Source organism: Hirundo rustica, chromosome 15, assembly GCF_015227805.2.
Source record: "Hirundo rustica isolate bHirRus1 chromosome 15, bHirRus1.pri.v3, whole genome shotgun sequence".
Lineage (NCBI taxonomy): Eukaryota > Metazoa > Chordata > Aves > Passeriformes > Hirundinidae > Hirundo > Hirundo rustica.
Genome location: NC_053464.1, coordinates 8,998,989 through 9,013,730, shown reverse-complemented (window position 1 = coordinate 9,013,730; position 14,742 = coordinate 8,998,989). Strand labels below are relative to the sequence as shown.

The following is a 14,742-nucleotide window of genomic DNA, read 5'->3' as shown; positions in this document are numbered from 1 at the left end:
TAATCTTTGCATAGTAAAATTCCATTGCAATATCATTGATGTTAATTCTTCATGCTATGTTTCAAAGTATTTTTTTCAGTTTGAACATGCACGTATTGAGCCTGATTTTAGTCTTATTTGCAATATAGGTAAAATGATTGAAGACTTCTGGGGGCCAGCTAAAAAACTTATTTCAGATATTAAGTTCCTTGACAGATTAAAGTCATATGACAAGGATAAAATCCCTCCTCCTATAATGAAGAAAATTAGAGAGAAGTTTATGAATCATCCAGATTTTCAGCCAGAGGTCGTAAAAAACGTCTCATCTGCCTGTGAAGGCCTTTGCAAGTGGGTGCGAGCCATGGAGGTCTATGACCGTGTTCAGAAGGTGGTTGCCCCAAAGCGCGAGCGTTTGCAAGAGGCTGAAGCGGTCCTGGACGTTCAAATGCAGAAGCTGCAGGTGAAACAAGCAGAACTTAAGGAGGTTGTCGATCGCCTTCAAGCTTTGCAAGATGAGTTTGACGAAATGAATAACCGGAAGAAGGACTTAGAGAATAACATCGAACGTTGTTCACAAAAGCTTGTGAGAGCTGAACAGCTGATCAGTGGTCTGGGTGGAGAGAAGGAGAGGTGGACAGAAGCTGCACGGTTATTAGGAATTCAGTACATAGACCTAGTAGGGGATGTGTTGTTGTCATCAGGAACTGTGGCTTATTTGGGAGCCTTTACTGTCGATTATCGCCTGAAATGTCAGAAGCAGTGGCAGGATCTGTGCATTGAAAAGAACATTCCATGCTCCAGTGATTTTAGCCTGAGTAATACATTAGGGGATCCAGTCAAAATCCGTGCATGGCAGATTGCGGGATTGCCAGTTGATTCTTTTTCCATTGACAATGGTGTAATTGTTTCTAACTCAAGAAGATGGGCTTTAATGATAGATCCTCAAAGGCAAGCTAACAAGTGGATAAAAAATATGGAGAAAGCTAACAAGCTGTCAGTTATCAAATTGTCTGACACACATTATGTGAGGACATTAGAAACTGCTCTTCAGCTTGGAACACCAGTCTTGCTAGAAAACGTTGGTGAAGAATTAGATGCTTTCTTAGAACCTATTTTATTAAAGCAAACATTCAAACAACAAGGAGTAGAATACATGAAATTAGGGGAAAATATAATTGAATATTCAAGGGACTTCAGGTTTTATATGACAACCCACTTAAGAAATCCTCATTATTATCCTGAAGTGGCTGTGAAAGTTTGTCTACTCAATTTCATGATTACACCTTTGGGTCTTCAAGACCAGCTTCTTGGAATTGTAGCTGCAAAGGAAAAACCTGAGCTAGAAGAAAAGAAAAACCAACTCATTGTAGAAAGTGCGGCCAATAAGAAACAACTAAAGGAAATAGAAGATAAAATCCTAGAGGTCCTTTCCTATTCAGAAGGAAACATCTTAGAGGATGAAACAGCAATTAATATTTTGTCTTCATCCAAAGAATTATCTGCAGAAATCTCTGAAAAGCAAAAAATTGCCTCTGCAACTGAGCAGGAAATAGATTCTACTCGAATGGGGTATAAGCCAGTTGCTGTTCATTCAGCTGTTGTCTTCTTCTGCATCTCCGATCTGGCCAACATTGAACCTATGTACCAGTATTCATTGATTTGGTTCATTAACTTGTATGTTCAATCTATTGCTAAAAGCAGAAAGAGCGGACGTCTAAAGGAAAGAATTAAAAATATAACTAACCACTTCACAGTGAGCATCTATAATAATGTCTGTCGTTCGCTGTTTGAAAAGGACAAGCTGTTATTCTCCTTCCTTCTAACAGTAGGCATTATGAAGGGAAAAGGCCAGATCGATGATGCAGTTTGGCGTTTCCTACTGACAGGAGGTGTTGCTCTTGATAATCCTCACCCCAATCCAGCTCCAGACTGGCTGTCTAACAAATCATGGGCTGAGCTCGTACGTGCATCTTGCCTGACAACCCTCCAGGGACTAATGGAACACGTAAGAGACAATACTTCCAAGTGGAAGCCAATCTATGACTCTGTCACGCCCCATGAAGAAGACTTCCCAGACACCTGGAGTTCACTGACGGGGTTAGATCGCATGGTTGTTCTCAGGTGTTTGCGGCCGGACAAAATCATCCCGGCAGTGCAGATCTTCATTGTGGAACACATGGGAAGAACATTTATTGAACCACCTACATTTGATCTTGGAAGAAGTTACAGTGATTCCAATTGTTGTGCCCCTTTGATTTTTATATTATCACCTGGTGCTGATCCTATGGCAGGTGAGACTGGTATTAGAAAAAAATCTTTTTTTATCTGGTTAAATGTCACCGAGTCTGACTAAACTGTTAATAGTGTAGGCCCCCTCATTTGATCTTTAAATTGTCTTTAAAGGACAATACAGCAATGACAGAATATCAAACATTGGCATCTGCCCATATATAAACAATGATAGTAAAATTGTTAGAGGGTGGAATGAAAATAGTGGTGATGAAATGTCTCGGTCTCTGAGCAGCAATTTGGGGATCTAACAGACTGTAGCATCCAGACCAGTTTATAATTTGTACTTGCATTGCAATTCTTCCTGTGGGTGTTGGAGGTTTGCGCCAGTCTTTATTGCAACCCCTCCTCCAGTAAGTTTCCTCCCTCTCAGTTGCTAATTAAATGGTGTACAGGCCACACTTAAAAACACATTTGTTAAATGTCCTTTAAAGTATAACCACCCAGATTATTTTTAAATCTGGTTTTCTGCCAAAAGAATTGTGACATGGAGCCGTACCGTAAGGATGTATTTCCAGAAAGTACTGATTTTGATAGCAAAGCTGGAGGTCTATTTTTAGCCAGATCTAAAGATCCAACTTGCAGCTCAACCCCCATAAACAATTGTACCCGTCCAACAGAGAGGGTCATGGGCTGTTGTGCAGCCTGGAACTGATCACTTGGGCCTAAAGAACAGGTCAGCCATTTAACCTGACTAATTTTTTTTTTTTTTTTTTTTTAAATTAGCACCTTATGCCCCTAAATTTTAGTATATGCCTCAGAGACACAGTGACTGAATACAACATATGATACTGCTTCTGGGTTGTTGGGATGGTTTTGTTTGTTTCTAAAATATTTGTTGACTTTTCTCCCTTTAATTACATTATAAAAAACAATGACTATAACATATTCTACTTTCTAATAGACACTGTCTTTGTTTGCATGGATAAAACTTGCCATCATAGGTTTGCTAAAATTTGCTGATGATGTTAGCATGGGAAGCTCAAGCGTTCAAACGGTTTCACTTGGCCAGGGCCAGGGCCCCATAGCAGAAAAAATGATTTACCAGGCTATTACTGATGGAACCTGGGTAGTGTTGCAAAACTGCCATCTTGCAACCAGCTGGATGCCTACCTTGGAAAAAATCTGTGAGGAAGTTATAGTGCCTGAGAATACCAATGATAAATTCAGGTAAGAGTTGTAGTATTTTGCACTTTTTTAATGTATTTCCTGTTTGCTGAAGACACTACTAAAAGGAAATTAAAATTCTTCTGTAAGAATGCCTAAGTAAGACATTAATGTAATTTATGTGCGGTGATAAAATAAAGATCCATAATTAAGAGGTCATCTTTTCTACCTGTCCAGTATAAACTACTTTATGCCTGCATTTTAGACCAAATTTAGATGTTATCTTTATAGTTAGGCAAGTAGTAAAACTTAGTCTTCTAAACATCAAGATGCAGGATTATATTATTGATTTTACTATTAGTAGTAGCAGTATTAGTATTATTACTACTCTTACTACTATATGATTTTTTAAATAATGTGTTTTTCAAACTTATTTTAGGTTGTGGTTAACTAGTTATCCATCAGAAAAGTTTCCTGTCAGTATCCTCCAGAATGGCATTAAAATGACAAATGAGCCTCCAAAAGGCATTAGAGTGAACCTCCTTCGTTCATACCTGAATGATCCCATCTCCGACCCTGTGTTTTTTAAAGGCTGCCAAAAACCAAAAATGTGGCAAAAACTGCTTTTTGGCCTTTGCTTTTTTCATGCTGTTGTGCAGGAAAGGAGAAACTTTGGCCCGCTGGGTAAGTTTCAGATTACTTTGCACTTAATTAAAAAAAAAAAAAAAAAAAAAAAAAAAAAAAAAAAAAAAAAATTGTGCTTTTGAAATGCATTGCTGGAGTCTCTCTATAAAAAGGCAGTACTGTTAACAGAGTTAAAAGAGTGCAATCTGCATTGCACAGAACATCATGAAGTCTAAAAGCTGTAATTTGCAGGGATTCTTATTCAGCTAAAGCTCCTTTTGAAGCTACTAAAAGTATTACCCCGGGAAGACTAGAAAATACTATTTTTTCAAATATATATATTATACAGTAATTATAGCTTACTAAATTATTAACTTACTACTGGAGTTCTTATTAACAATCAAATTCAGTTCTGTTTTAAATGTTTGTAATTAAAAATACACCTTCTACTCGGCTTTTGTTACTTATGTGCATGCTTTGTTTTACCAAACCTAGTGCTTGTATTTACTTGGTGTGAAACAAATCTATGTAGCTGCAGTGTGTTGTTTATAATATAGCAATGAAAAGATATGTATTCATAGGATTTATGCTTCAGCTTTTTCTGTAATCCTCAAATGCATAGAAAACTGTATAGAATTTCTGTATAGCATAGAAATGTATGGACTTAGAGATTCCATTTCAATTACTATATAAAGTTTATGCTCTGCACTTTTGTAAATGAAGTTCTCGGTCTTCCATTCCAGCTGAGTCTGTCTTCCTCATAACAGGTTGCTGTTAGGAATTGTTATATTTTGACTGAAAGCCACTGTAATTATTTTAATAGTCAGCTGTTTAAATAAGCACTGAACTTCCAGTATGAAGACACTAATTTATTGCTTTAGAGTAAAACTGAACTTCCTAGAAGCCATTTTCTAACATAACATCTACTGCTAATGTGACTAGCTGTCTGGGTGAAGAAAGATATTTGTATCAATAACCCTATTTTTGGTTTGTACTAGGGATTTAGGCCTTCTGAAGGATTCTTTTATCTGGATTATGTTCCTGCTTGTTTATCTGCTTGCTTGTTTTGTTGTACTGTTACTGTGAATGTCATCTGCAAACAGCATTAATAGATGGGCAGATTAAAAATTGAAGTCAATAAATGAATTACAACTCCTGTTCTCATTGTGTCCAGATAGCAACAAATTAGCTTAAAGTACCAAGCAGGTAGAATATAATTTTCAGGATATTGTGATGCCAAGGTGCTTAGGCTTAATAAACAGCCTGGTATATTCCAGGCTGCTTCTAGACTATCTGGCAGTTGTATCTTCAGCTCTGTAGGACCAGCACAGTCCCAACACCACCATTTCCTGAGCTCAGCTGTCAGTACATTGCACCTGTGCCCTGTGTATCTTTTCTGAATTGAACAGGTTGGAATATTCCATATGAATTCAATGAGTCTGACCTCAGAATCAGTATGCAACAGATCCAGATGTTTCTGAATGAATATGAGGAAATCCCATTTGAAGCTCTGACCTATCTAACAGGTACAAACATCGCATCCTCTCACATGTGTTTGTTGACTTTGCTGGGTTTTTTCAGCTGATAACACTGAAAAACTGATGAGTTCTCGACAAATGGAATTGATTCCACACCGGTTTGTTTTACTGGCCTTCCACATCCAATGTGGTTGCCATTGGATGGATGTTGGGGCTGGACTGTAATTGGAGCTGGATCCCAGACCCTCAGATATAATTTTTTTGACTTGTATATGACCACAATTACTGATGGTCCAGCAAACCTCCTGGTCTTTGCTTTATACACATGAAATAAAACCATTGATGGCCTCTGGCTCACCTTCACCGATCAATGTGAGCCTGACACAGGAAGCTTTGGCACTTCACCAGAGGATGTGATAATACTCGGGGGTTTAAAGCAGGAGGTGTTGATGTGTGTGAACTCAGCTGCTGTGGCTATTCTGTTCTTTCTCTAGGGAGATAAGCTGCTTTTTGGCACCTCCTTTGTCAGCTTTGTCATTCTTGATTTTTGTTAATATTATGATTAGCTTTATGAAAAAGAATTTTGGTACATGAGTAGCAGTTTCTCAGGCCAACTGATAGTGTTCCTTAAACCTCCCATCATCAAGACACATAAATTTGGCCCATAGATGTTCAAGTGTCTAATTTCCATTGAATCAATTGAAGCATAAGACCTAAAAACTTTGGAAGATCTGGAGCTTTGGAGCTCCAACTTCCTAGAGTTTCACATTATTGCAAAACAGTGTTTATATGTTCATTAACTTTCAGGTTTTTTGTCCTGGTTTTCTTTGTCTTTTTCCAGGGGAGTGTAACTATGGAGGTAGAGTGACAGATGATAAAGACAGGCGTCTTCTCCTATCCCTTCTTTCCATAGTCTACAACAAGGACATAGAGCAGGAGAAGTACATGCTTTCAGCTGGAAGTGACTACTACATACCACCACATGGCCCATATGAGGTGAGAAGACAAGATAAATTCTCTCTGAGTTATTGGGGAAGAACTTACCTACACTGTGCTTGTCTAATGCTGAATGCAACAAATAGAAAATACAGCCCATAAAATCATAAAGCCATGCCAGAATGTATCTTATGTATGAAATATGAATCTGGTACTTAATATCTGCCATACCCCAGTGGGGATGTAGAGATCATCCAATACTCTGGCGTTTGTGGATGCAAAGAGCCCCCCTGTGCAGGTTTCCAATACAAGAGGAGTCAGGCTTCAGGCATTTACTGGTACCAGTCTGACCTTGAGAGCAGCAATCCGTAGGAAGAGGTGGAATGGCAGGTGTGTACTGAGTTTCCATCCTATTTCCCCTTTCTAACAGCTGCGTGGAGATAATGAATGTGCTCAAATCTCACCTCTTTGTCTAGCCCACAGTTGTCGGGATGACACATCCAGCATCCCACCCCTTCTGTGACTCCTACCAATCCTTGGATATTTCTAATGTACTTTGCTATCTCTTGCCACTTACACGAGGGTGGTAATAAACTCCTCCGTGAGTTTTTCAGTCACTCAGAACTTTTATATTTATCTCGTTGAAGAGTCAGTAAATTCCTGGATGTGTTTAACAGGGAACTACCATCTTTAGTTTTAAATGGGAAGGTTCTATCCCAACTGGAATATTTATGAATATCACATTGCATGATGTCTGGCATCTGAATGCTTGTTTTACAGTCTTATATTGAATACATACGAAGTTTGCCAATTACAACAAACCCTGAAGTGTTTGGACTTCATGAAAATGCAGACATCACCAAGGATAACCAGGAGACCAACCAGCTTTTCCATGCAGTGCTCCTGACTTTGCCTAGAGAAGTAGGGGGAGCTGGCAAGTCCCCTCAGGTAACTGGGGAAGAAAGATCAATTTGCACCCCAGAAAGTGCCCTTTCCTGGCATGTCCCAGGTCTCAGAGTAACCAACACCTCTCATGACTGTAGCATTGGGAGTAGATGTGACTGTCCCTGTAGAGAAGCAGATGGATTTGGCATAGCACCTTTAAAGATGGAAGATACCTTCATGACTTTGCACTCAAACAGATTAGTACCACATGTTCTGGCAGCTCAGGTTACTCAGGCCAAACCCATGCCCCTCTGAGATACAGATGAATAAACTTTCAAGCCTCTCAGATTTGCCTTTCTGTGTTTTATACACAAGTGGATTCTTGAAAAGTGGAATTGATGGAGCCTCATTTCCTGCAGGGTTGTCTAGTGATCATATTCTCTCATGTCTAATATGCTGTAAGTAAAGCTTCTCTTGTGGCTGGGTTATTCATGGGGTCTTCCTCTTATTTTGCTCATGTTGCATGCTTCATCTTTTCCTTCATTCTGGCAGTAATAGGATGATGCTTGTCTGCTCTCCTGCCTGTTTCCTTAGAAATTGCCTAAAATCTTGTTGCAAATTAAAAATTACTAACAAATTTAAAATTATTGAGAAGAAAGGAGCAAGCAGCCACATGCACAGACAGACAGGATGATGCCCAAAGCAAGTAAGAGCATAAAAGCCCTGTATCCTTAGGAAAATGGACTAAAATACCTCTGTGGTAATACAGAAAAAATATAAAATCTATAGTGTTTTGAGGAATTTACTCAATAAAAATAGGAGGGAAAAAAATATTTGTTATTCACTTGTGACTTCAGGAAGTTGTTGAAGATTTGGCACAGGACATCCTATCCAAACTACCAAGTAGCTTTGATATGGAAGAAGTGATGAAGGCATACCCAGTACTTTATGAAGAGTCCATGAATACAGTTCTTAGGCAGGAACTAATTCGATTTAACAGGTATGGCTCAGTGTTTTGTGTAGTACTTAAACTGAAATATGCTTGTGTTCATTGGTGCTTGCTGCTCGCAAGCCTTAAACAAGCCTTTTACAATACATTTTTCTTAACATGTTAGATTCTGCTTTCGATAAATCTTTTAAAAAGACTTGAAAGTTGTAGCTGAGTATCTGAAAATAGCAATAGTACCTGTATTCTTGGATTATGAATTTAAATCAGATTTGAGTTTGCTGTGTTGAGGTAGAACAGCCTACTTTAGTCTTTGTAAGTGATACCCAGGCCCCAGTATTCACAGCACACTATGACAAAGAGTGCTACAAGCTTTAAAGCTCTTGTCACTTGACTTCCCTTGTCTAGAGGGAAAGTTTTCACTGTCATTTGTTCTGTGTGTGTTTTTAATTTGTTTGCTTTTTGATAACTACAGGTGAGATAAGGAATTTCTGACAAGACATTTACCACCTCTATCAACCCTTCATTCAAGTTGGACTGAGGGGTATTTAGCCAGGTAGTAAGAAGTAAATAATGACAATTCCTTTGTTTTCTCTGAAGGCTTACTGAAGTTGTTCGGAGCAGCCTCATTAATATAGGCAAAGCCATTAAAGGCCAAGTGTTGATGTCTGCTGAGCTTGAAGATGTTTTCAACAGCATGCTAGTGGGAAAAGTGCCATCAATGTGGGCTGCCAAATCCTATCCATCACTGAAGCCTCTGGGAAGTTACGTGTCCGATCTTCTCTGTCGTTTGGAGTTCTTCCAGGTCTGCTAAACTGAGACTGAAGGGGAGTTGTAGTTGAAAGCTGGATGGAGAGAGTGTGTCACTGTTGTCCTTGCTCAGGTCCCTGGGTAGCTCCACTCTGAGCTGCTCACACACACTCGTGGCCAAATACACTCTGCATTAGCAGCACTGTGCTTAGCTGGGCAATTGCTCAGCAGGGTAAGCTGGGAGCGTGATCCCTTGGTGCTAATCCAGTGCTGCTTTTGGTAGTTGCCATCTTTCTATTTCTAGAAGGTTCATTTTAGTTTGAATTGGTGTCTTAATGACTTCCTTGCTGAAAGGACACTGAGCTGGGTGTGAGAATGCTGTAGAACCACTGCATAACAGGCGCTGTGAAATTTTATATACGTGTCCGTAAATATCTTTCAAGTTTCATAAAATGTGACACCACTTTCACATGCTTTTTGAACAGGCCATTTTATTTTTAACTCGCCATTCCATTATTTCCCTTGCACTCTTAGCACTCTTAAAACAGCTTGAAATTTTGGGTGTACCTTAAATAGTGGGGTACTGAGAGGTAGTGAAACCCCATAGAAGTCAGGAGAGGAGAAAGCTAGGAAGAAGTGTCTGAGATTTATATAAATGGCAGAGTTTCCTGTTTGCTGGGTCAGAGCATTGTATGGGCTTCTTTTGACTCCAAATAACTTTTACAGTAGTGTGAAGAAATTCTGCCCTTGTTTCGCTTTCTCCTACTGCATTGTGTGGACAAGGCCCAACACCTCCTTGTCTGGCATCTTTGTACAGGAATGATTTCCTCAACCAGGATCTGGTATGTAGGCAGTAGTGAGTGCCCTCACAGTGATCAGTGAAGAATGTAAAAGAATTTGGCCTTTTTTCTTGTTAGGAGACTGGTGTTTACAAGACTGTAAAAGGAAGTGTTTTGATAAAAGTGTCCAAATTCAATCAATTTTCTTGTTTTTGGAGGCCACTATCAAGACTTAACAAAATGTGCTTATTCTATTTTCTGAAATTTTTCTCAGTAGCACTGAGTTCTAGTTGTTTCAGAATGAGTGATTATTTTTGTTGTCATCCTAAAGAACTGATTTCTATGATTTGTTGTCTCTGAGAAACAGAAAATTGATGGAAAGATGCAGATGGTCCCATCAAGTCTTAGATCTCATTGTGCTGTTTGAGTGTATCTGGAAAGACATCCCTTTTCTGGTGAATTGGCACAGAGAAGCCACAAATATATTGGATTTTTCTTACATTTGTTTTCTCTCTCCTTATTCAGGATTGGGTTGACAAGGGGCCACCCACAGTCTTTTGGCTCTCAGGATTCTTCTTCACTCAGTCTTTTTTGACTGGTGTTTTACAAAACTTTGCCAGAAAATACACCATCCCAATTGACCACATTGGATTTGAGTTTGAGGTAAGAAAAATGCAGAAGAATTTTGTTTTTCTTGAACAGCTTGAAACATGTTCTAGGGCAGCAAGAAATAGTTTTCAGATGAAAAGTTATTTTATTTAAAGGAGCAATTTCAGACTCTCACTTATAGGATTTAGCATACTCCAGATAAAAATAAAATCAAGCAATGGTTTAATCATTCTAGGTGATGAAACAGGAGCACACAATGGAGAAAATGCCAGAAGATGGGGCTTATGTGAGAGGCCTTTTTTTGGAAGGTGCACGATGGGATAGAGAATCCTTGGTAATTGGAGAATCACTACCAAAAGTCCTTTACGATCCTTTGCCCATAATATGGCTGAAACCTGGAGAAAGTTCCAAGTTTCTTCATCAGAACATCTATTCATGCCCTGTATACAAGACAAGTGAAAGAAGAGGTGTCTTATCCACCACTGGGCACTCAACCAACTATGTTCTGTCGATTGAACTCCCTTCAGACAAGCCCCAGAAACACTGGATAAATCGGGGTGTGGCAGCCCTGTGCCAGCTGGACGACTGAGAGGGTGTAATATTGAGATTGTAAAGATCTGCTTTACTCCTCAATGGCTGCATGGCTGTTTGTTTTCTTTTTTTAATGAAATTGGGCCTAAAGAGTTTTGATGCTGATTTTACTGGGAATCTACTTCATAACTCTTGCAAAAAGATTTTGGATTTGCCTGTCACTTCTGTGTCTCAGGGGTATGTAGGACAAGGAGGGAGGAGATGAGAATGTTCTGTTGCCAACATATGAAACCAGTCCTGCAGTCCTCAGATAGAATGAACAACCAAAGCTGTAGTCATTCCTGATGATGTGTCTCAGAATTTCCATGGAAAACTTCTCGACAGCACATGTATTGGGAGCTGCCATTTCTCAGAACAGTATGCTTGTGCCATATAAGTTTTTTTTTCAATATTATTTTCCTAGATATTTCAGATACCTGATACATGGAGCTGTTTTCTTTCTCCTGTAGTCTCACTTTACTTCCTGCCAGCAGCCTAGTCCCACACAGCCACTCACTCACCCCCACCATCTCATGGGGTGAGATAAAGAATAGGGAAAGCAAAAGCCATGCACACAAACAAGGCAAAACAATTAATTCCCTATCTCCCACAGGCAGGCAGGTGTTCAGTCATTCCCTGGGGACCAGGGGCCCATCACATGTGATGGTGACTTGGGAAGACAAACATCATCCAAATGTCCCACTCTTCTCCGCCACTTTACACACTGACCATGATGTCGCATGGTCTGCAATGTCCCTTTGCTCATTTGGGGTCACCTGTCCTGGCTGTGTGTCCTCCCAGGCACCCCCAACTTCCTCCCCAGCCTGGCAGTCTGAAAAGCAGAAAAGGCCTTGGCTCTGTGCAACTCCTGCTCAGCGATGACAAAAACATCTCTGTCTTATCAACCCTGTGTTCAGCACAATCCAAAACACAGCCTCATCCCAGGCAGTGTGAGGAAAATCGACTCTACCCCAGCTAAACCCAGCCCACTTCCTCATCTTGCTCTCTTGCATGTTGGACTAATAACTGCCTGAAATTTTGTACTTGTTTAAGCCCTTTCATCAGAGAAGCTCAAAGTAGCTTGCAAACATTAATTAAAAATAAAATAGCCCGATCGTCTTCAAAGAGCTGTGCACTCATTAACTAATCCCCACAGCATGCCAAGAAGGCACTAAAGATGCATCATTAGACTTCTTGTGTACACAGTACAAGAGAAGCACAAAGATCAAGGCAAACATTTAAAAAAACACGCACTAACAGACATCCACTAATTTGGGGTCTTGTATTTTTTTTTTTTTTTTCATTGCCCAAATTGCAGCATTTTAATGACTTGCTGGAGGCCTCAGGAAGTCAGAGATTCAGCCATCATTTGGCAATTCCCAATATCCTGCTCCAAACATTAAGGGAAGCTGCTACAACTCCTTAAAAGACACGGTTCTTGCCACAGGAATTTGTCTGTTGTGTTGTGCTTAGGTGCAAACAGTTCATTATTGTTTTATTAACCACCGGTTTGTTTTATGCAGATATTCATAAAATAGTAACTGTTAAGAGCGGTACTGCAAGGTCAGGCAGAAGTGTTGGGGGTGTGTTGTGCAGCTCTGCTCTGCAGGAAGATTCACAAGTAAACAGCAGCTTCATGTACCACACCTGACACCTCATTAACAGTCCAGCATGCAGGCATTTGGTGCATCATTGGTACGTGGTGAGTAGAGCAAAGATGTCAGGCCAGGACACCTAGAGAATGTTTGTTTTAATAAGAGGGACAGAGATGTGCAGGTGTTTCAAATTACCGAGAGGAAGAACCTACTCTTAACAAATTAGACTAAATGATATTTGGCACCTATACCAAAATAAAACTTGTTTATGAATGTTACAGCACACTCATCCAAACAGACAAGAGTTTTGAAGAAGAGAATCGTGTTTCAGTAGATCTGTAAGTAAATGACTTAAAATTGGTCCTTGAAAAAAATATTTTCTTAGACTTCATAAGAGAGATACTTTGTAGTTTTCATATAATTAAAATTAACAGAAATTTACTATACATTTAAAGAAAAACATTGTGGTGATTACGGTATTTTTGAATGTCTGCATCTAATTGTTCTTGTAATTGCATCAACAATTCAAATCACTAATTAGGTCACTGTGGTATCAGAGATAACAAACCAGTCATGAGCCTTGTATGGAAGCTCTGTGTGCAGGCCAAAGGGGCAGGACCTGGCTGCTAAAATCCTTCCCTATGGATTGATCAGCTCAGTCACTGCTCTCAGAAGGATCTTTCTACTCAGATGTCGCTTCTGTGTCAAGGCTCTGGTGACACCTCACCTGCTGAAAGAGAGGCTGGGCCAACAACAATTAACACTAAAATGAAGGTTTGTCAATCCTCTTACAGCTAATGCTAGTCTTGCAAACAGTCCTCTAAATTAAACCATTTTTAAAAGGTCAGATTCACTACCTAAATTATATTTTATGGAGATCAATTACTTTAAAACTGTTAGAAATCTGTGTAACGTGGGTTGCTTGTTTTAACCCCTTTTTGTGAACAAACAGTAATTGACGGTTTATTAAATGAAACTGTTGTGGTTCTTGTGAATATACAGTGACTCTGCTATGACATGTGTACAATGTCCTGGTTACTGTGTTGATTTCCTAAATGCTTCCTGTGTGCTGATCTTTAGATTTGATATGAAGGCATCTCTTGGAATGTAATTAAGGATGTATTTTAAGCTTTTGTAGACATTATAAAAAATACATAGATAAGAGAGGAGTCTTTAAGAGAGGGTTTGTGTATCCCCTTCACCAGGGATCAGGCATGGCTGACTTGCTTTGATTACTGATTATTACTGCAGTACATGATTTCCTAGGCTGCCCTCCCTAGTACAGAAAAAGTAATGGAATTTTCTGTCAAAGGATATCTGTCTTGGAGATATTTTCCTGTGGTTCTTTGAATTAGCTTCCCAATCTTATTTCCTTAGCATTGTCTAGACATTCCTGGAGAATGATAAACTGGCTAAACATTACAATTCACAACCTTTCTTGGCTGGGATGCATTTAGAAAAAAGAAAAAGGCAACTCAGCTGCTAGTTGGGCATGACAGAAATGTGAAAAATTTTTGGACACATGAAATACCTTGTAATAGTAGTATTAGAGTCCTTGGATTGACAGGGTTAGAATTTTCATTTCTTAATTAGAAGCACTCATTAAATAAGCCAGAAAACCCACCTGTAATAACTTCAAATTATAGATTTACAGCCTTCGTAATAACTCAAGGGAGATGGAAAAAAATGCATTATGGAGCAAGAGGTATTTTTCCCTTAGCAGAAACAGATTTCCAGCTAGGGATGCTGTAAAACAGACAGGGCTTGTATATTTTCCTAGGAGACTGAAACTTCCCTCTTATCTGTACAAAAATTCTTTTTAGAAAGTACTACCCCTGTGGATTTTAGCACTGTTGGGCTGCTAAAGGGAAAATTATACCGTGAAAAAGCAGAAGACCAAATTCTTCCACTTATAGCTCAAATATTGTGCCTAATAGAATTAGAGTTATTAGTGAAAGTTGCAGGTCTCTGCTCTAATTAGCATTCTTGAAAATGAATGTAGAGGTATGATGCAGTAAGTGACCTTTCTGTCTGTGGATAAAAGACCGATGTTGCTGGTACCGTTTCTGATGGATACATAGTAGGGCCCAGGAGAGTGGGATCCAGCTTGCCTTATTTCCTTCACATCTGAAAGGTATTATGAGAGGCAGCTTGTATTAGTAGGAAGTTGGATCAGGTAACCAAATCTCTCTTAA

General features: G+C 39.3%; 1 protein-coding gene across 1 annotated transcript in view; it reads left to right on the top strand.

The window, feature by feature from the left end:
* Window positions 1–12,264, top strand: part of DNAH3 (dynein axonemal heavy chain 3) — a 57,759-nt gene extending 45,495 nt beyond the window's left edge. Inside the window, exons 53-62 of the mRNA XM_040078873.1 lie at window positions 129–2,270; window positions 3,213–3,438; window positions 3,815–4,059; window positions 5,409–5,525; window positions 6,319–6,473; window positions 7,194–7,361; window positions 8,156–8,298; window positions 8,845–9,049; window positions 10,299–10,436; window positions 10,618–12,264. Coding sequence (XP_039934807.1) covers window positions 129–2,270; window positions 3,213–3,438; window positions 3,815–4,059; window positions 5,409–5,525; window positions 6,319–6,473; window positions 7,194–7,361; window positions 8,156–8,298; window positions 8,845–9,049; window positions 10,299–10,436; window positions 10,618–10,971 — 3,893 coding nt within the window. The 3' untranslated portion in view covers window positions 10,972–12,264. The remainder of the gene's footprint in view (window positions 1–128; window positions 2,271–3,212; window positions 3,439–3,814; window positions 4,060–5,408; window positions 5,526–6,318; window positions 6,474–7,193; window positions 7,362–8,155; window positions 8,299–8,844; window positions 9,050–10,298; window positions 10,437–10,617) is intronic.
* The last annotated feature ends 2,478 nt before the right edge of the window (window positions 12,265–14,742 follow it).